A 22,897-nucleotide genomic window follows, 5' to 3' on the forward strand; every position below is an offset into this window, starting at 1 on the left:
CACTTCACGACAGCGCTCGTGTAGTGCAAATAAATATTTTATTTTGTTGTGTTGAGAGCCACGATTGAAAGGCCCAATGCCTTCACAGGGGAGGGAATCTGCAAATCCAGCAGGAGCTTTCTGGAGATTTTTTTTTTTTTTTTTTATTTTCGGGCAAAATACCGGAAGCGAAATAAATGCACTCCAACCCTGAATGGCGAGCAGCCTGGTGTCACGGCTCCTCGCATAAGCGGCCGTAGTGGTATGTTATACAATAAAAGGGTCAACAAGACCGACAAAACTCGGTAGAACGAAGCAAACAACGCCCTCCGGACATTCCCTGGAATGTCCCTAGTAAAACTCCCTAGGTTAGTGTTCTTCCCCCTGTCGGCGTTATTCGGAAACTCCGTGGGCCGCTGGCCGCGCTCTCTCCCTCCCCCTCCGTCCGCTTTCTCACGTAGTGCAACAAACACCTGTGGCTCCCTGCGTCTACCTGTGGCTCCTCTGTGTGAAATCCGACTCCGCGTCAAATCGTCGCCGGAATCCCCACCCTACGCCCAATGTCTCGTCGGCGAGAGCCCTCTCTGACGGCGTCGTTCTCGGCCGCTTCCACAGTGCCGTGTCGTTGACGCGCGGCGTGCCAGCGCGGAGGCTCGCCATGGAGTACGCAGGATATGCTCGGAATCCGAGCCACCGCCGGCGAGTACGGCAGATCGCTGGCCGATCCGTGGGTGTCCCGTGTGGCTGGTGTCCCGACGCGAGCCATCATTGATGCTCGTGAAGCATGGCGGTGATGAACTCTGCCGGCTGCTGCGAACTGTTCGCCGCCGGCGTCTGTATCGGAGTTTACACCATGGTGAGAACCCGTGCACCTCGTATTCCCCGCATCCCGCGACCGCGCCGCCGCAGCATGGCTCCTGGCACACGCATTGTCACGTAAGCCTGGCCCGAAACATGCGTGTGACAAAACGGCTAGAATGTCGCGAAAGTTCGCTTTTGCCCCCTCCAGCTTTCTCGGTGTCTCGGTGACTTCCGCCTGAACGCGCGGTGCATCACGAGCAACACGGAATTAGCCATACACGCGCGCGCGCGCACTTTTCGTGTTGCCAGTTTATGTTCGTGCATGTGTCACGATGTTGTCTCATCCTTATTTTTATTTTTATTCGAAAACGATCTAGCTCTCACGTAAGCTACGAACCTGAGGGCCTTTTTCTTTCCCACGTTCGCCTCCTGAAGCACCCCTAACTACCGAGTCACGTGCTCTGCGACGTTATGCCGATTGAACCCAAAAAGAAAACAGCAAAAAAGGACCGCCCACGAGAAAATCTTGCTCGCTTGTTTCATAGCGGAGCAGGTATGGGTCATCGCGATGTACCGTTGACGGGCCAGCGGCGGCAGAATAGCCACCGTTCCGCGTCCAGCTGATTCGAGCTAGCGTCCAGTGACCGATTAGGCTGAGCTTGGCGTAGCGCTGCAGACCATTTGGGGCTGCCACGGTGCCGGGAGCTTTTGTTTCGCTCGACGAAGCGATTCGATGACCTCGCAGCGTTATCGTGGCCGACACGTTCGATCGAGCCGCGATTGCATTGGCGCCCTCGCTGCAACCGCACCAACGTCCCCCAACCGAGAAATGCCTGGTGTCACGTGGTCTACAACACACCGGCGGATCTGTTGTGAATGCGCGGGTCAGGGCCTCGGGAGCACATAGAACTTGTGCACAAACGTAAAACTGAAGTCACACCGCTGGTAGTACATCATACAAAGCATAAGGTGTCTATAATAATATTTATTTGCACATAAAAATTTGAACTACCCTGGGTGACGTGCTAGGCTGAGCAGATAGGTGGGAACTCGTACGCGATGCGCCTGCTAGCCAGTCGCACAGGGGAAAGTGGGGAACACAGTAAACAGGAAAGCATAATTACATCAAGATCACTTTGTAGACTGTGGTACAAAACCGAAGTCGGGGAAAGTATAACTCCCGACTTCAAAGTACATTCCGCAAATTTGGCCTTGTTAAATTTGTATCGCAAAATTATGATCTGTTCGAAAATAAGTGCTTTATAAGTTGATTCTGTTAAATGGCTTGCCAGCGAGAGTACATTATCAAAATTTCGCCGCCATTGCCCAAAAATAACTGATGCCCCCCGCCCCCAATTACCGCTGGGGCAATGCATGCAACAACAACAGATTACAGGGGAATAAAAGGGCACCATGAAAGGTAAAGATTGTGTTAAAAAGTATTTGTACTTTACTTTGGAAGTACATTGTTTTTGTAGTACTCCAAAGGGATTGCCACCCGGTGTACTACTTTCTACTTTACTGGAACTACATAACCTCCCATTTACTGCGTACTTCAAGTACTCTTTTTATGTACTTTACCGCAACACTGGAAACATGTTTACTTCATGCATATGTATGCTTAAAACATGTCCGCAGACAGTTTTTTTTTTGTTTTTTTTTTATGACCAATGGGAAGACCGGTCATACAAGGAAGGCCTCAGACAGTCTTTGCAGACTGTCTTTTCAATGAGCTTTTTTCTTGTTTTTTTTTTAGTTGAAACTAGAGTCAGTTACAACAGGAACGCAAAAACATAAAACACCAGTCCCATCCCCCCCCCCCCCCCCCCCCCCCCCACACACACACACATATCAGCCAAGTTGTGTATGTGTGTCGTTTTTAATTTCTTGCCTGTAGTCTGAGGATTTATTACGCTTAGACTTGTGTGCCCCTGCGCCAGCGACGCGTAGACAGCCTAGTCTGTTTCCTTGTTCCGTTGGTACTACCGCGGCGCCTTTCTAACCTCTCGGCATAAGCGAAGAGTTATCGCCGCCATTCCTCATGCTACGGTGGCAAGCACCATGAGCACCCAGGAAACGGTGGACTAGTCTCCGCCGCACACTCATTAACCCCACGAGACAGTCGCCACTCTGCGGCCCAGCCCTAGTCGACTGAGCGCTTAGATTGTTTTCACTTTTTATAAGTTCCTCCCGGGGATCTGTTGATCTGCGGCGGGGAACGCCCCTGGGACGTGGCCGCGATTACCCGCGCGGTGCAACGGAAGTCGCGGAAGTGAGGAGTGGGCCACTCTGGCCACTCCGTGTATCTTGTTCCCGTCGTCCGGTATCGTGCCGACGGCGACAGTCCACTACCACTTAGAAAGACAAGGCCTGCACATGACGTCATCGTTAGTGGGTCCCCGACCCGCCCCAAGCAGCCAGCATGCCGAAGCTCAACGAGAAACGCCGCAAACCGGCAGACGCGTTCGTCTTGGCGTCGCCGCCTGCTGGCGTCGCGTACGTTGTGTGAGACGCTGCGAAACGCGCTGGCGGCGACGCTGACGCAAGCTAGGCGGCGCTGTTTGGATCCACTAGAGATGACGTTTTGTTGGGGAGATAGGCCTCGCCTTGTCTTCTAGGTGGTGTTGGACAGTCGCGCGACAGCCGAGTTCTCGACGGCGGCGGCCACGCCTGGCCGATCTCGACAGCGCCCCGCGGCACCCGCGGTCCAACGGCGGCAAACAGCCGTGGGAAATGCGCCTCCACGCGTCGTTGTTCGCCGCCGAGCGCCACAGAACGCTGACGCCGCAGCGGAGCGACCTCGACCGATGTCGCGTACGCGCGCAGATGCCACGGGGCGTGACGTCATCCGATAACGTCGTACGATCAGACAGGACTTCGAGGCGTGCCTGTCGTTCACCGAGAAATTCCGGGTATGCCGCCGATGACGTCAGGGCGGCACATACGTGTGTCCTTGTACGTGGGCATCCATGGAACGCTGGTGTACTTTAAAGGAAGCCCGCGAGTTGACTGTGAGTTGATGTCTGTAAGCCGCCATAACCCTAGTTCACCAACAGTTCACAGGCGACAGGCGCCATTGCTCGAGATGGCTCGTGCCATCTCGCGGTCGGCTCGCGGAGAGCTCCAGTGGGGTTGTCGCGCGTGCAGAGGCTACAGTTCCATAGGGAGTATTCACTGGCGGCCATAGCTGTGTGCGCGAATGCTGAGCGCGTGCTGATGGCGAGCTTCCACAGTTCTTTTGGAACGTGCATTCCGCACCATCGAGAGTGCCGGTCTTAGCAGCCTATTGATGTGAGCTCGTTCTGAGCATGCGCTGTAAACAGCACCCACAAATATGGCGTCCAGTGAATACTCCCTATAGCTTCCTCCGGAGGCCATGACAGTTCCCATGATCGGTGCAAGTAACTGCAATGCCAAGCTTCTATGCACTATGAAAATTAAAACATATCCGCGTGGGTACCACGTGCACTACTCATCGTGAGAAAAACAAAGCACCCCTCACGCATCAGCGTTACTAGAACAGTGCACATGTGCGCCTGAAGAAAGAGTGCGTTGTTGTTGTTGTTGTTGTTGTTTTTTTTTTTTTTTAATTCGTAACTGCCTAGAACAGCTGCGTGTGTCTGGGACGCCCGGATCCTCCAGATGGTGCGCGCGTGTCTTTTTCGAGGGCCTCGTGATCATCTCTTGCCGCCGGCCGCTGCCGAGTTTGTTGAACGAAGTCTGGGTGGGACACCCCCACCGGGTCCCACGTGGGGTCTCTCTTCGTGGAACTGCGTGGCGGAGAAGAGCGGTGCTTGGCGGAGGCGGGGGTCTCGATTGCCGCGCGAGGTTGTTGTGTTGCGTGGACGTCTGCTCTTCCGGCTGAATAGAGTGCGGCAAACGACGCCGTACGGACCGCCGCCCCGCTTATTACGTAAGCGACCGCGTGCCAACCGCTCACCGGGGAGCCGACTCCCCCGCGTAACCCTGTACACCGACGCAACGCACATACGCCGTCGGATCCCGTGGGTATTATTCACCGAGGCGGCGGATTCGTCGGGATACATTGGAAGCTTTCATCTGGCATGCCGTATTTATAATCTCGAGTCTTCATGGGTATGACGATGGAACCTTAGCGTGCACCGGAACTAGAGATGTCGCGAACTCTTCTCGAACCTAAGGCTCGAGTATCGAACCAAGGGGTTCGGAAGGCTCGAAAACGTTTCTAAATGTCGAACCTATTACGTAAAATGAACGATTTTCGAACTTCGAATTTTGGCGCTAAGACATATTCGATAGTTTTCCAACTTTCGATTTTTCGCGCCATGGAATTCGACAATTTTCGAACATATACGCTAAGAAATTCGACGATTTTCCGAACTTTCGAGCACGCTAATTTAAAAACTTCGACGAACCTCGAACTTCTTAACAAAAGTTGGACCAAGTTCACCCCGTATGCTTGAGCTAACAAATATAAATAACACAAGATGTAAACGTGTGAAGTGGAGTGGAAATGGCACTGCAGTTTTAATTCGCTGATCGTGCCATGGAGGATTCGCTTTTAAAGCGCCGAACGATCCCTTTGAGGCGACCTTGGCCTCGTACCTCGCACCTTTTTCTTTCGACTTTCGCACAGTGCCTCTCCCGCGCACAACCCCGTAGGTGCCCCCAACAGATCCCTGATATGCAGGCCTGAAATTCAACAACCGAGGCGCTTCGCTGGAAGCGTCCTTCGTAGTTGTTTTTGAACGAAAGTCCCCCGATTTCTTCGGTTAAGCGGCTGTTCGGTGAAAGGCGTGGCCGGATCGCAAAGCCGGTGCTCTACAGCCAACGCTGGGTCGGCGCTTACTTCATTAGTAACCGCCTGTTTACTAATGAAGAAGAAAAAGTTCCAGGCAGCGGCAGTATCGTTTGCTCGATGACAATCGGTCGTGACCTGATCAGCTGATTTTTTTTTTTACAGCGGAGCTGTTAGGGGCTAGGTTCCCCAGGATCGTGTCCGGTACCAAATAAATGTCGACACAACACTCTGGTTGCCGCCGTCGCTCATAGATGGCAGTGGCTGTCCAGAGTGTTGTATTTGCCGGTTGTCTGCTTGCCGCCGTCGCTCATAGATCGCGGCAACCTTTCCACTCTGGCTTGCCGACTTGCGGACGGCCATTACTTCATTCCCAATATAGTTTTTTTTTTTTGTTCTTTTTTCTTGTAAGGCGTTAGCATTCAACCGTTTGTTTTCACGAGAAGCCGCCGGTGTCAGTCCGTGCGTCTGTTTGTCAGCGCCATGCATGACGTCGCGAGGAGAGTGGTGTAGTGAGGCGGTATCGTGTTGACAGATGCAATGTCTCAGCACGGCGACGGGGAGGGAGTGTGACGCCTGCTGACGTCAGCGCTTCGGACCAATTCGAGCGTCGCACAGCTGGCGCGGAGCCAGAGGCGAGGAGGCGCCGCACCGCTTTGCAATGCGGCCCAGCTCAATTGTGGCTCCGGCAATGGATGTGGTTCTTGCCACGAGTGATAAAGGGGGTGAAAAAAAGATTGAAAGCGGGTCATGAACGAATAGAAAAGGGTAATAAACGACAGGAAAGCGGTGATAAACGTATGGCAAGGGGTCCTAAACGAATGGAGGGGGGGTGAGAAAGAACCAACTAACGTATTTCCATCAGATAATAATCCCATCAAACGTGAAACAATTTTTTGGGGGGTAATTAATCGGGTTGCGTTTTACTCAACCTTGACTTGTGTCGGGTGCTGTGACTGTGTCCAGAGTTTCTATCATCTTACGGATTGTCCTACCAAAAATAAGCGCTCAGAGCACCAAAAAAATTTCGGGAAGCCTGGATGTCTTTATGTGCCTGCTTTGTCATATTTAGTTGCCTTATGCCAGCATCGCATTTGAGCGACGTTTGTTCGGATTGCTACGGGTTTGCAAAGACGTAAGAAGTACGTTCACCTAAACGCCTCGGGGCTTTTCGATGAACCGTTCCACCAGTTCCACGCTTCTTCCATAAGTTGCGGCAAATAACGAGTAATACATGTAGTACCGTCAGTATAGCACTGAGAAAGAAGAAGTATATTTACGGCTTAAGACAAATGTGCAACATTTTCAGTAAAATATGTAGCACATTTCGCGATTTTTTAGATGAATCCATCAAATCGAACTTTTCGAATTTGAACCTTGGTGAGATTCGAAATTTTTTGACCCCTTTCGAACTCGAACTTTAGGAGGATTCACCATACGTACATATATACATTTGGTGGGAGCAAGGGGAAAAAAAGCTGTTCGCGGCATCTCTTAGAAGTGTCGCTAGACCATAATATATATATATGTGTGTGTGTGTGTGCGTGCGTGTGTGTGTGTGTGTGTGTGTGTGTGTGTGTGTGTGTTTGGGTGTGGGTGGGTGGGTGGGTGGGTGGGTGGGTGGGTGTCCAAGATAACTTGCACCAAACTTTACAAAGAAGAAAAAGAAAACAAAAAAAAACGGAGCGCCTGCTAGTGTGAAACCAACTGTATGTTGCTAGAAAGCGTCTTAGGAAAGTGCAATTTTTTTTTGATTGCGCCTAGTTAATTAGTTAAATAAGATTAATTAGCTATTATTCTAATTGATGATGTCAGGTGAACGACTCGGGCTTTGTACGACTTCTTTCCATTCGTCGTATCCTTCATAATTTTACTATGCTTTGGCCTACAAAAATGGCTATGCTTTTTTTGTTAAAGTTTACCCAAGAAGGTTTGGCTACACCACCATCTGTATCCACTTTTCGAGTTTTCCATGGGCTATATAACCATAGCACGATGGGCATGTCAAGAACTGAATCAAGTTGACCTCCAAAAGACAAGTAACGAAGAATGCACTCTTCAACTTCAAAGTCCGTTTTCAGTGTCCTCTCGAAAACGTCCTAAAAAAATTGAACATCAACGCACAGTACAAACACATGAATCAATGTCTCAGTTCTCTTGCATAGTCTACAATCCGTGCTCCAAAGGACTTCAAAACCACGGGATTCACGCCACTCCTTCACCGTTGGAGAGTGGAAGCGGAAAAAGAACGTTTTGCACTTAGTTAAACGTATCGGCATTAACTCGTTTTAGAACATCCTGGTTGCAATTTTGAGGAGCAGCAAATGCACTTAAAGGGGCGATGCAGCGGTTTTTGTAATTTGCGCAAATACCGCTTGGAACGGATCCCTGACGGTAATGACCCGTAAACACGCGTTCGTTTTTCACCACACGCGATCGACGTCGCTGAAAAAATTAAAGAAAAGCGAGCAGCGCGCTCACCCCCTCAACTCGCAGCCAGAACAAGCGGCCACGTGATCTGGAGCCGGTTGTATCCCGCCAATGTTGGCAAGGCACAGGACACGCGCTGAGTTCCAGACATTGTTATGGTTCGGCTATTGTCGTCATTGCAGCGACTGGACACGCGCCACTGCCCGAATGTTTTTCGAGCTATCGATTATCACGAGCCCAAATCGAGTGCCCACGCAATGCTCGGGTCCTATCTATGAGCCGCATTCAAATGTCGTCACTGGAGGATACTGCGACCTCCCCGCTACGTCATCAACTTTCGGGAAGGAAAGATTGAATGAAAACGCTCGCTTTTGTCCCTCAAATTATACCGCAACAAAGGAGTTTCTTGTCCAGTGGCGTTGCGTGCGAGTATCCTTGAGTCCACAAGTGCCAGCAGAGCTTATGTAAAGTGAGAAACATTTTAATTGAATATCGTTGCACCGCCCTTTTAAGCCGTGCGATGGTTCGGGAAATAAAGAGTTGATGAGAGATTTAACTAAGTTAGATCTTTTTGGAGCATAATTCTAAATAAGCTCTGGAGAACTGTATACATTCAAGAAATCAATAGTGTTAGCAACTTCTTCTTAGAAACCGCGTAAGGTGATTGTATCGCTTGAGAACTTTTGGTCTACTGTGGATCCTGTATACCTTGCCTTTCTGGCGTTTCATATCTGTCTTATTAATGCACAAGAAACGAAACGTATCCAATCAGAAGTGTTCTGGAAGCACCGCCGCGTTGAACGCGGTACGACGCTTGCTGGCACGTGGTACGTGCTCGCGTTGTGCTCCAGAAATCCTCTCACTGTTTGTCTCGTCATGTTTACATGTATTATATTTTTAGTATGAGCTTTTAGAGACGGTATCACCATCATCTGCGAGAATCAAGAGCCAGGTTTGAATATATCACGAGCACTTTTCATCATCGTACGTGGTCTCCAAACAGGAAATAATTGAAAATATGCAAGTCGACGAACCGTTCTTGATCGCATGGATCAATGTTTTACGAAACTGCCGAAAGCCAAAATTAACGGCGGAGCTCCGCCGTCTATTTTCCTAGTCAGTAGCGGATGCTATAGGGAGTATTCACTGGCGGCCATAGCTGTGTGCGCGAAGGCTGAGCATGTGCTGATGGCGAGCTTCCACCGTTCTTTTGCAACGTGCATTCCGCACCATCAAGAGTGCCGGTCTTAGCAGCCTATTGGTGTGAGCTCGTTCTGAGCATGCGCTCTAAACAGCACCCAGAAATATGGCGTCCAGTGAATACTCCCTATAGACTAGGCCACGCACGCCATGCTGGTCGCGTTCCACTCTTAAAGGAGCTATGAAACAATTTTTGTACTTTGCACAAATACCGCTTAAAACGGATCCCTAACGTTAATGACCTATGAAACACACGTTCGTTTTTCACCCCACGCAATAGAAGTCCCAGAAAAAAATTTAAGAAAAACGAGCAGCGTTCACCCCCTCAACTCGCAGCCAGAACAAGCGGCCACGTGATCTGGAGCCGATCATATGCCGCCAGTGTTGATCATAGCCACGCGCTGGGGTTGGCAAAGCGCAGGACACGCGCTGAGTTCCAGACATTGTTATGGCTCGGCTGTTGTCGTCGTTGCAGCGATTGGACACGGGTCACAACCCGAATGCTTCTCGAGCTAGCAATTGTCACGAGCCCAACTCGAGTGCCCACGCAATGCTCGGGTCCAATCTATGAACCGCATTCAAATATCGTCACTTGGGTGTACTGCGATCCCCGAGTTACGTCATCAAATATTGCAAAGGAGAGATTGAATGAAAATGATCACTTTTGTCCTTGAAATTACACCGCAACAAAGGACTTTCTTGGCCAATGGCGTTGCGTGCGAGTATCCTTGAGTCCCACTAGTGCCAGTAAGCTCGTGTATAGTGAAAAACATTCCAACTGAATATCGTTGCACAGCTCCTTTAAAGGCGTAGCTTAAGTTAAGCGTTCTCCAAATTTAGGACATGGGGTTGGTGTGAAGCCAACAATACCTGGTGTCATATGTTGATCATTTGGTGGAATATTCGCTCGTGTCGTATTATACGATAAAGCGAGAAAGAAAAAAAAAAAACAGTGCGGCACCGATTAGGAGATTTATATTAAATATCAAGGACAAAGGACGGTGATGTTCCTTTAGAAATGTTAAGGCCCTTCGGTGCTAAGATATTACATCTATAAATTAATTGGCAATCTTTATTTCTCAGGTTTCCAGTGGTTCTAAAGCCACCTTGAAGTATATTAAAACTAAAATGAGAAACTCCATTATGTTCATTAAAGTGACGACAAAATTATATATATATATATATATATATATATATATATATATGTATATATATATATATATATATATATATATGGAGAGAGGGCCAAGGTTTATTTCTTGCAACGTGTTCGTCAGGGCTTGCACCGCTCGCGACCGAGCTGCATTCCTACTAAGCATGAAGGGGAGCTCGCGCCCGTGGCGTCGGTTGCCGCACTCGCTTGGCATGTGTGAAGCCTCCATCCGGCGCAGCATCCGTGCCAGCGGGTTGTTCTCCCGGTCGATTGTTCTCGGCTTTTCTTTGTCAAGGACCACGTCCTTGGCGAGGGTGCTCTCTCAGCTGCGCCATTCGTCGGGCCCCGAGGCACGCCGGTCCTGGACGCTGGGAAAGAAAATGCCCCTGCATTCTTCTCCGACGAACCAAGGCCAGGAACACACGTCGGGGAAGGACACACACACACACACACACACGCACATAAAACCCGACACCAGGCGAAGGTGGAAAGAAAAAAAAGGAAGAAAAAAATCTCACGCTTCTACAGGTTTCCTTTGTCAAGTGACACTTCAACAGACCCTTTCTGAGGAGTGAATTTGTCGACCGCGGTACGGTCGCGGTACATTAGACATCGCCCCGAGGGCGGAAGGGATGGAACCAATGGAACCTCAATCCGTTTAGTGGGCCAGTGACTCAGGGATGTTATGCCAATTCCACCTAAAAGAACAAGCCCCCCCTTTCCCCAATAGGTGAGCGGCGTTTGACAACTTCCGGTTCCTTAGGCAAGTTTGTTTCACTGTTGACAAACGACGACAATGAGCTGCAAGCCTGTGCACCATTGTCACGAACGCTGAAAATGGCAGCGACAACGAGCCTGCCTCTGGAGTAGTAAGAAATATCCCCGTCATATCTCACATTCTTACTATTTGAGATCTAGAACAAGTTAGCACTCTGAAGGCGCTCTCCGTTTGAGAAAATTATCAAGCAAAGAAAAAGACGCGACAATACGGGGGGGTGACAGTGACGGTTTCGGTAAAAGGATTTTGTAATTCGCTCTCAGACTGTGTGGTTGTGGCAATGTGACTACAAACATGCGGTTCGAGTTCTGAGGATGCCGGGAACGAGATCGCTCTAAAAAAACGCATGAGACCATAGACAACTTTTTGAGGTGCGCGCGTTGTTTAGTTTGAGGTATTGCAAAAAAGATTATAATATGCATAGAAAGCCAGACCACGGAGAGCTCATCTTTCGTACGACTCCTGTTCGTGTTCTGCCTTTCTACGTTTAAATCCTTCTTAAGTTTCAAGGAGCTTTTAAGCTGACTTCTTACACCGAAACAGCGTGGAGAAGGTAATTGTAAGAGACGAACACCGGCTTTAGAGCCCACGATTGCTATTTGAAACGATATCCATAGAGATCCAGCTCTACCGAAAACACGAAACGCACGCGACAAGGCGCGATGGAATCGATATATTGAAAGGGAAACTGCACTCCCTTGTCTCGATCATTTTCTGTGAGGACCAGACGCTCTTTCGCCGCCGCCCAAATGACCCCATTAACTCGTGACGTAAAAAAGAAAGAAAAAAAAAAGGAGAATACAATAAAAAATTGACCCTTGATGACGGCAGGCTTGTAAACGAGTTTGAGCGTTGCGGTTGCTGAAGGGTTGGCTCGCGACCGGGTTTGCTTTTCCCGCCACAGAGAGCCTCGCGGTATTCTCTTATAAACAGCGTGGCTCTCCACCGAATAAAACGACTATTTTCCTGTCTTTCATGGTACGGTTACCCTAATTCCAGCAGAGCATATTCGATCACCTAAATCGCAATCTGCTACTAGAAGAATTACGAATGAATGCATTTCGTGGACATGCATCAACTCTCATAGCATCTTCTCTTGCACATCGTAAACAATACGTTCATATAAACGGTTATTCATCTTATATTGAACCCATTCTATCTGGCCTTCCACAAGAAAGCATATTAGGTCCCTTCCTTTTTAATTTATACGTTAACGATATTGTCAATATCAATAAAGGCAGTATAAGTACGTAATTTACGCTGATGATAAAAGTTAATTTTTTACCGGTAACTGCTGTCAGGAACAAGCAATTAAGGCAAATCATACGTTGAAAGTCCTCGCTACTTGGAGCCAATGTAATACTTTACAAATCGGTGATAACAAAACAAAAGCAATTTTATTTCGCCCCCCCCCCCCCCCCCCCCAAAAAAAAAAAAAAAAAGAATAATAATATAATTAGTGATATTGTTTTAAATGGAACCAAAATGGAGATTCTATATAGTTTTAAGACACTTAGATATTATATTCACGGATCGAATGAGTTGGGATGAAAATGTACGTTATATTTCGGTAAAATCGTCTGGAGTCGCTGTGTATCGTCATTGCCGTATTCTGCCGACAAATGTGAAATTAATTATTTATAATTCATTAGTTCTCTCCGACATCCATTACTCCTTCTTAGTAAGGGGTAATACATACAAATACAAATTTAAACAAAATACTCGTGATACAAAAGAAAATATTGCGAAGTATTTGTAATGTCTCATACGATCACCCAAGTGAACCTCTCTTCGAAAGTTTAAATTTGATGCCTGTAAATAGATTATACAAATATCGTTCATGCATGACTTATCAATCAGAAGTACAAACAAATCTTCGTGCCCTTGGGGAATTCGCGTCTCTCTCGCCAAGAGCAGCAAAATCCTACTCGAAACACGGGAAATTTGGACGCTTCCCATTTGCAAAACCACCTACGGTGAACAAACGTTAATGGCCTTCCTCGACTGCTTAATTTTCTTGTTTCTCATAACATTGATCTTCCCACAACATCTGTAAAAAATCTCCAAGCATTCTTTTTTTTTTCAGATATGATTGCTTAGTTGTTATATGTCATAACCTTTCTTTCTTTCTTTCTTTCTTTCTTTCTTTCTTTCTTTCTTTCTTTCTTTCTTTCTTTCTTTCTTTAATAACTGATCAAAATAAATGAAAAGGAGACATTGGCTGCTGCTATAGCAGCGCCGGCTACTCCTTTGAACTTGAGTGTTTAGTGTCCATTTCCTTGAGAGTTCACAGTTGTCACATAAACTGAACACTGCACAGAACACCCTGCAATACACTCCAAGTTAGAAAAGTACACTATTTACATCAGGGTGCAATGATTTGTCATGCTATTTATATATATTCCTACAGTCAAACGTACGTGGTGCACTGTACAATATATATACACTAAAAAGGGCGGTATGCACATTAAATTATTCAAACACTTTTTACATTAAAAGCTCAATTTAGCGCGATAGTATAGAATCAAGGTGTATTATATACAGAATTTCACAGTTGAAGGATGTATGTAACGTAAATTTATCATATAATGATGTTTCCACTTTGGTGTTGCGTTTCTGTTGTTCTTGTTGAAGATGTATAACTCTCAATAACTGTCCGCTATTTTAGTTTCCAAGATGAAATCGCGTAAGGCAAACAGAGCCCTTTTTTGTAGAACTGGCGTAGGCCAAGGTCCTAGCATCTTCTTTAGTGACAAGGGGCGGTCGTCAAGTTAGGCCAAGGTCCTAGCATCTTCTTTAGTGACAAGGGGCGGTCGTCAAGTACCATGAGCCGTAAATTGAGCTCCTTTCGACACTTTACGAATCTCGAGCATTCTAGTAGGAGATGAGTTTCATCTTCGACTGACTCTCCACATGCACATTCTGGAGATTCTGCGCGATGAATGCGGTATAAAAAACTAGCGGTATAAGCAACATTGAGACGAAGTCTACGTAGTAATGTTTCTATGCTGCGTGGGAGAGATATGGGTACGCGGAATTTTATCTGAGGGTCGATTTCAAAAAGAATGGAGCGTTTAGAGTGTTCGTCAAACCACGTGGAACTACACTTTGTGCGTACCATTGTCCTTAATATTTCCCGAGTGTCTCCACGGGAAAGAGGAACTCGTTGATATTGCCCGTCCCAGTGTGCCTTTTTGGTGAGGCAGTCTGCCGCTTCATTGCCCGTGAGGCCACAGTGTCCTGGGACCCACTGAAGTGCAATGTCGTGGCCTGCCTTCATTGCCGCCGTGATTTCAATCAGAATTTCGTAAATGTATCCGCCGTTGTTACTCTTATAATTCATTGATTGTATGGATGTGAGAGCCACTTGCGAGTCACTGCATATGACCCATTTCTTTATCATGCTTTCATGCCGAATATATTGTAATGCTGACAGTATGGCATGTAACTCAGCTGCAGTAGAGGATGATCAATGTGATAGCCGGAATGAACGATGTGTGTATAACGATGGTATAACAAATGCAGAAGCTGATCCTTGATCGTCGGTAGATCCGTCTGTGTACACTTGAGTGAAACTGGGGTACTGATTGCATACTTGGAAGAGAGCCAGTTGTGCCGCCACCATACTGCTCACTGAGCTTTTCTTCTCCATTCCATTTATTGTGGTCTGAACTTTAGGCATCGTCAACGTCCAGGGAGCAGGTGAGGCCGGTACTTCCCATTGTGCGTAACTTGGTAGGTGGCGCTGATGTTCTAAAAGAACGTTATGTACTCGTGCGCCTGTTCTGCTCATAATGTTATGAAAAATAGGATGGTCGATATGTTGTGTCTTTAACCGAAAAAAATGCCTGCAGGTTTCTTGTATTCGAAGGACCGAGACTGGCGGCTCCCGTGCCTCTGCAAAAACTAGAGTACCGTATGTTGCGCGAGGCACTCCCAGGCAAACTCTTAGACTACGAGCCAACAAGTAATGTAGACGAGTCTCGGCAGTGCGCGAGAGGCCATGGAGCACTGGTATAGAATAGGCTAGTGTTTGACGTACTAGCGCTACGTGCAGGTGGAGGAGGGATGATGTTGAGCCTCCCCATTTGGTTCCCGCAATGCAGCGTAAGGCATTGATTATCCTATTAACTTTTTGTTCCATCGCAGTCACGTGCGTGTTCCACGTAAGGGTTCGGTCTATAACTATACCCAAAAATCGGTGGGTCTTGACAATTTCTAGTTGTTCTCCGTCTACAGAGAGTCCGAAGTCTTTTAGTCGTTTTAAAGGCCGACTTACGAAACCATTTTCCGCAGGGTAGGAAAGTGCTCCCCAACGACCTTCGCTCCCTCCCCTCTCGCACTCCTTCCTCCTCCTCCCCTGAAAAGGGCGGGTTCGGAAGCTAGTCTCCGTGGAAAGGAGAAGGGGTTTCCTCCTTTCTGGGTGGCAAGGAGGAAACCTCTTCTCCCGCGGAAAATAATTTTGTAGGTCGGCCTTTAAGGTGAAAGGGAGAACTGCCGATTTGGTCGCAGAGAGGTCCGTTCCATGCTCTTTTAAGAATGACACAATAATGTCTAGACCGTTCTGCAATGATGCTTTAACAGTATCAATAGAAAGTGCTGACGCCCAGATGCATATGTCGTCTGCGTAGATGGAATACTTTAGCTCTGATGGAAGGAGACATGACAGCTGATTCATGACCGCGTTGAAGAGAGTGGGGCTCAATACGCTTCCCTGAGGAACCCCATTGCGAAGAGTATGTTCCTGGCTTTTGCCTTTGTTTGTGTCTACAAAAATCTTGCGTTCATTGAGGAAGTCTGCTATCCAATGTAGGGTGCGACCGCGAACACCGTGTTCAAGAAGTCCATGTAAAACATGACTATGATTAACGGTGTCAAAAGCCCGTTTGATGTCAAGAAATACGGCTACGGTAATGTTACCTCGGCTTCTTTCGTGTTCTACACGCGTTACTAGGTTCAGTATACAATCCATTGTGCATCGTCGTCTTCTAAAGCCAGCTAGGTGCGGTGAAAGGGCATTGTTTTCTTCAACCCACCAATGCAATCGCTCGTTAATTAATTTCTCCATAACTTAACCAATACAGCTTGTTAGACTCACGGGGCGGAATGACTCCAGTGACATGGGCGATTTTCCTGGTTTCAGAAGAGGGACAACTTTCGCTAGTTTCCAGTCCTCTGGTAGACGTTCTTGTTGCCATGTGTTATTAAATAGTTGAAGAAGAAGCGTGGTTACTTTAGGTCCCAAGTTCGAAAGGGCTCCGTATGTTATGCCATCTGGTCCTGGCGCTGTTTTTCGACCGGAAATTGTTTGTAAGGCAGCCTCCAGTTCGGGCATTGTGAATGGGAGATCCAACTCTGAATGAGTTGACCAAAATTGTGCATCTATTTTTTGTTTTACTGCGTTGCATGATGTTGTGAATTCTTTAGTACATGTCGCATCGCCCGGCCGCGTGAGCAGTTGGCAAAACTCGTCCGCAACGAGGGCAACAGAAATATCCCGATGTAATGCCAAAGCCCGGAATGGGTGAATCTGAGTGACAGGAGTTCTAAGTGCTCGGAGTATGTTCCAGATTTTGGGTATTGGCGTAAAAGGCGAAAGAGAATCGTAGTTACTGCGCCAGCGTTTTTTGGCAAGCTTTTTTAGTTGTCGACGCATGAGGGCATGCGTCCGTTGAGCCTCTAAGTAGTGCTCAACTTGCCCTGATCGATTGTATTTCCGTTCAGCCCTTCGTCGTATAGCCCGTAGCCTCTCATATTCGGCATCTACTCCAATACATCCCTGAGGAACTGATATTACCCGCGTGGAGCGTTCCATATTTGTGCGAATGCTTGTAACAAGATTTTCAAATGTGCAGTCAGTTGTATTTATGGTTTTAGTATTGAAGTGTCGATAAACTTTCCAATTTGTTAGTTGAGTTCTACGTTTCTGAGGAGACTGCAAAAGTTTAGGTTGACACACGAGGATAGGAAAATGATCACTTCCCCTTGTCTCGACATCTGTGCGCCAATCCATTCCAGAAGATAAGTTGTGGGAGCAGAGTGTTAGGTCTAAACAACTAGAATAAGTAGGACCGCGCAAGAATGTTGCGGATCCATCATTCAATACCGTTAGGTCAAGATTTTCAGCTGCGTTGGAGATCATATCCCCACGAATATCGCATCGATCACTTCCCCAGAGGGGATTGTGGACGTTAAAGTCACCAGCAACTACGAATGTTTTCCCAAGCTTCCGGATCATACGGGAAAACTGTGTAAGAGTGATGGGTGTAAGAGGTTCAAAGTACACACTTGCAATGACTATGCATATCTTACCGATGTTCACTTTGCACGCCACATATTCCGGTGCATCCTCTTTCGATGTAGATACGACAGTTGATGTCAGGTCCTTTCGCACACACAACATTGCCCGACTATAGGGCCAGAGGGTCGTGTCGTTTGATAGGTCACATAGTTGGGCAGTCGGAATTGGGCTGTGACTCGTGCTTCGGAGATGGCGAGAATTGGGAACTGATGGAGGGCAACAAACTGCCGAAAGTCGCCGCTCTTTGATCGCAAACCATTGGCGTTCCATTGAAACAAAAAGGCCTGTCGGTACCGATCATTCATTTGTAGAATTTGAGTTGATCGGAGCACTCGAACGTGCAAGGATATGCTCCATTGAAAGTAGCATTTGCACTTCAGGAAGGTCTCTAGCCTCCGGTAGTGTTGTAACAATTGCCTTCAATGCAGCAAACAAAATCGGGAGCAGCAGCTTTTCCAGCTTTTCGGATCGGGCAGTTGTGTTTTGTCGGAGAGACGTTGAATATGGGTTGGTGTCGGCTGTCTGTGCCTCAACTGTTCTTGCGGTCAGAGGCGTTGGCGTCTGCGTCGAGTCACGTATTGCTGGCTTGCGTGGAGGAACCCGTGGAGGAAGTCGAGGTGGTATCGGTGGTGGAGGCGGTGCCGGCGGTGCCTCTGGTGGTGGTGCCCTAGGTCCGGCAGCTCCGATGGCTTCAGCGTAGGTATATCTTGATCTTTTCTGTATTGGGTTTGGAGGCGCAGGAGACACAGATCTCACTGCCTCTGGATTCGGTGGTGGCGAATGACGCTTAGTCGTCTTGCCGTGAATCAGTTCGTGTTTACGTAATGCTCCTATTTCTTTGTTTCGCACACAACCCGCGAATGACGCCGCATGCGGTCCACCACAGTTTGCGCACTTGGGGTGGTTTCTGGAGCTGCACTCTTTATAGTTATGTGGGCCTGCGCACACCTTACATCGCTGTGGTCCGCGACACGTATTAGCCACGTGTCCATGCCTTTGGCAGCGGAAACAGCGTACCGCCTGTCCAAAGTATTCCTCCACCGGATGACTGGTGAATCCCAGGAAAACGCGTGTGGGCATTGGGCAGTCTTCTCTAAAATGTAGGATGACGCTGTCCCGTGGCTGCTTGACGACACTTCCGTCGCCTTGAGGTACGTGGGCAATTTGCCGTTTGACAGACGTAACCCCTTTGTCAGTGAGATACTCCAGGAGTTGTTCCTCTGTGTACTCGTTTGGGACATTTTTTATCTTGCCCAGATTCCTTGAGTAAGACTGCGGCACATTAGCCGCGACATCAATTCCAGCAACTGTTTTCAAGGCTAGAAGCTTATTTGCTGATGACAAAGAGGCAACACTTACCACAAGGCTTCCATCTTTGGTGATTTTATGTGAGCTCACTTTCTCTTGTGCTGTGGTGACAATTTCGTTGGCGATTCGGTTAGGGTTCACTTTCCAGAAGGACTGCGCCTTCGTTGACTTGAAGACGATGGGGATGCCTTTCGAGCGCTTTTTGCGGTATGTCACTGTTGTGAAAGGTGTCTCATCAAGATCAACGTCAATTTGGTCTCCTATTGAGTAGTCGGAAGTGCTTGCTCCGTCCGACGGAAGGCATAGTTTCTTCTCTGGTGTTTCTCCAGAGTCCTCCATTGCTTGACGTGTAGGGGCTGAACAACCAGCTGGAAGAATCAATTGAGGTGATCGTAGTAAATATGGTTGGCAAACGCCATGGAAGGGGAGGCGAGCCACCACCGCCTTGTTTTGCCCGTTGGTGTTGGGACACGATTGTATCTGCGGAGCAGATCTCTTGCTCGCGGTCGCGGATTGGTGAGACAGTTCTCAAATTACCTTTCACGGCGAGGTTTTCCTGTGGTGTTGTTTAAGCAGCAAATAGAAGAGAGCGGAGGAAAAATGGACGTTTCTCGTCTAGACACTTCTTCTTCCACTCTGTCATAACCTCAATTTTTCTTGTTGGATAATGCTATGCTTGTATGTCCTTATGCACTTTGTTTTTGTTAGCCTCTTTTTTTTTTGTAATATTGTCCTGTTGTCACCTCTGAAATTGTTAATATTTCTCTGGGTTTTCTTTTTTGGATTACTTGTTATGCCACTGCTGCATGATGCAGCTTTTTTCCTCGGTCTCCGTCCGTCATACGTGTTTTGGACGGAAAATAAACATTATTATTATTATTAATCCTAAAAATGTGTCCGTCCTTTTGTTCGTGCATTTCCGCGCGAAATTATGCGGGGAAATTGACGTCACGTGATGTCTAGTCGCGTTACCACGTCATGTGACCTCCGGTCACGTGACACCGGGATGGAAATGGGTGTCCGGGGACCCGACGTTGTGGGCCGTAAGGTCACGTGGCCTTCATTTTCTCGCTGAACTTGGCAGGGAAATCGGCGTCCCTTGAGACATCATGGTCATCGTCGGCGGGACACCATAACTTGAGACCGTGGCGTCGGGGCGTCAAGTCCTGGCGTAACGTGATTCCATGACATCAGGATAGATGGCGTCAATTTCCCTTCAAACTTTGCCGGTGAAATTAAGAAACGTATATCTTCTTCACTCCCCGACACTGATACGATCGCTCCCTAAATACTGCACCCTAAAGGTGTGAGAATACAGGTTGGATGCGTTAATATGTCGTGACTTTTCCTCGCGCTGCGAAGGTTATGAAGAACATGTCTCCCGCATTACAAACTTTATACCACAAAAAAAGAAAAAAAGATCGCGTTATTTTTTACGTGAAGCTGCCTTGGTCTCGTCGAAACTGGAAATATGTGATGCCAGAAAGTGAAGCCGCCGATTAACGCGACGCTGATTGACTGAACCAGGGTGATGACGTCGCACAACCCTAGCTCGACGCTGAGTGGCTAGTTGAGGTATGACGTCACGCGCGAGGCCACGCTGATTGGCTGGTGATTGCGCAATCACTCACGCGCCACCGCTCGCCCGCTAGCCGGTGGTTGGATGTCGCCGGAGAAACGTATGCGGCTGTGGAAGGTTCTGTAAGAGCACCAGTGGTTTAAATCCCGGGTTCTAGCGCCGGTATCTCCATTCCGGGAATCGCTATCGAGTGTACGTGCCACGCGTTAAGCTACGTCAACTCAGTTTCCCCGCTAAATTCTGCCGGAAAATTCATCTCTTGTGGCCAAACCAAACCACGCGATACACCAATACCCTATAATGCATTTGATGCAGGACTTCGAAGATAAAGATCGCTGCCAGTCTTTTAATATTGACTTACCACTTTTACTTTTACTGTACTACCCTAATCGAAAGCACTTTTTGAAAAACAATTTGTACGAGACACCGAACTCTTGTCGGTGTTGAATGGGCTCGGAGCAGCTGGTACATTCGCGCAGAATTTCGTTGTTACTCTCTGTCATCTGCGCCGCTGCATTGTGTTTCGGTTCAAATTATTCGCAAGCTGCCTTTTTTTTTTTATTTACGCCGATTGATTGGCAGTTTGGAGGCACAACGTTGTTTGGTGTAGTCGCTTTCGCGGCGTGCCAAAAGCGCAGGCTTCGGGATCTGTGACGGGTTTCACTTTGAGAATTTTGTTTTTCTTCCCACGGAAAAGTGACCCGGCCTTGATTTCGGTTCTCTCACAAGAGATTAGACGAAGAAAAAAACAATAATAAGTTAGAAGAAAAGGTGCGCCAACATTTATATCGCTTGCACGTGACGTTCTCCCGTCGTGTTGACGGTCGTACCTCGCCAGGGATCTAGCAGGCCATGGTCATACCTATGTGTCCTTGTCGAGCAGATATAGGTTTGAGTATCCGGACAAAATGTCCCCAGACAAAATGGTCCCGAGCGCAAACACGGACAAAATGGACCCAAGTAAATTTTGCGGCTTAGTTTGCTTGATTTTTAGATGTTGGTCGAGTGTTTGTATTTCGTGCAAATTTAACGTAGAGAAAGAAAATTACTAAATACTGAAGTTATGACACGTTAATCATTTTCAAGTTTATACATTCAATCTAGAACACACAGCCTGTCAGTAGCTGATCCAAGGAGAAGAGAGAAGAGCAAAGAAATAATATACCAGTACATATATCAAATGGTGTTTACTTAATACTTGACATTTCAGCACGAGAAAAAGAATGTTCCGTAATCAGCGCTCACAAATATTTATCTACATGATAATGTCTTCGATTTATTTTGTACATCCGTTTTCTTGCAGCTCCAACGCGTCAACTTGGAATTTAATAAAATATTTTCGCGAGGTGAGACTATTTTCATCTTACACCTGTACTACGTTCCACTAAACTCCGAGTGCAGCCGACGCTACTAGCTGATAGAAACAATCCATCAGTGCTGAAAACAAAACCTACTAATGGCGTTCGGCTATTTTTGGGGGGATGTTATCGCCGGCTAATCAAATCGAGCGCAGAGTGCATCGCGACCTCGTGCCACTATATACGTGTATGTATTTGTCTAGTGACTTTCAACAGTGATGTGATATTGCTCTTCCAAAGTGCTGATCCTGCTACATCGTGCTACATTTTAGCAAAATGCGAGGAGTTCGCGCCAACGTTGCGCCAAAACTTATTTTCACTTTAACAATACTGAAAATATAATAGCTCAGGCCTGGGTGCCCGGCCGGACCGTTATGATATGCTTGTGCGAGTTTTCAGAACGTTTGATTATCGTCTCAAATAGCGTACTATTCGACCGCATTTCGTATGAATGACTGACAGTACTCGGAAGTTGCGCAATATTGTCGTTTGTCCTGCTGGAGGGTTAGTTAGTTTCGTTGAGTTCGCTTCTCATCGCGCACTGGTGTACTGCAGAGAAGCGAAAACCGCGAAGCAGGCATCGCGATTTTTTGTGTCATGCTTCGCCGCAGCGCACCCGCGTGTTAAGGGGAAAACACTCTTCCAGAGCGAGACGCGACACAATTCCTGAATACAACTTCGGCTCATTATAGACTGCGATAACCCGGCTTTACCTTTTTTCCAATTCGAGATTTACCAAGGATGCCTCGCTATTGCAAGGACATTGGTATGCACTCTCTCGTATGTTTATTTATTTATGCCGACTAGTTTGTTTGGGCTATCACTTTTATGCAGGTGTGAGTAAATTATAACTAAATTTGCAGGGGCAGTGGCTGTAAGCTTGGGAAGAACCTTAAGAGTTCGGCGGGATTGTTTGGAAGTTTCGTTAACGTGACGTTTTTGTTGTGAAGTTCTACATCTAAAATGTAATTGACGTTCATAATCAAATGACAAGCGCTTTGTTTTTATTTTATCTGAATTATAAATTGCAGTTTTAGTACAACCTCTAGAACTTGAAGGAAACATTACTTTTTATGCTCAATGCTATTGTATTATTCAGTATGATTCAGTATCTAAAATGACAATTCACAGCAGTTCGTGCTGTTCTTTATTGGTCACCTTCTTGTCGCCTTGTCTGGTGCTTCTCCACGCAACTAAACGCTAGTTTTGTGTCTGAGGGAATCGCTCCTTCTG

The 22,897-nt window shown here is 47.3% G+C and overlaps 1 protein-coding gene across 2 annotated transcripts in view; it reads left to right on the forward strand.

The window, feature by feature from the left end:
- Positions 1-379: 379 nt before the first annotated feature.
- The window catches only part of LOC115329854, a 42,623-nt gene continuing 20,105 nt past the window's right edge, over positions 380-22,897 (forward strand). Inside the window, exon 1 of one of the 2 annotated variants that reach the window (XM_029991543.4) lies at positions 380-835. In XM_029991543.4, the coding sequence (XP_029847403.2) occupies positions 764-835 (72 nt within the window). In that variant the 5' untranslated portion in view covers positions 380-763. The remainder of the gene's footprint in view (positions 836-22,897) is intronic. The other variant, XM_040503902.2, reaches the window with a different exon arrangement.

The sequence above is a fragment of the Ixodes scapularis genome, unplaced genomic scaffold, assembly GCF_016920785.2.
Source record: "Ixodes scapularis isolate PalLabHiFi unplaced genomic scaffold, ASM1692078v2 PGA_scaffold13__105_contigs__length_92229423, whole genome shotgun sequence".
NCBI classification, from domain to species: domain Eukaryota; kingdom Metazoa; phylum Arthropoda; class Arachnida; order Ixodida; family Ixodidae; genus Ixodes; species Ixodes scapularis.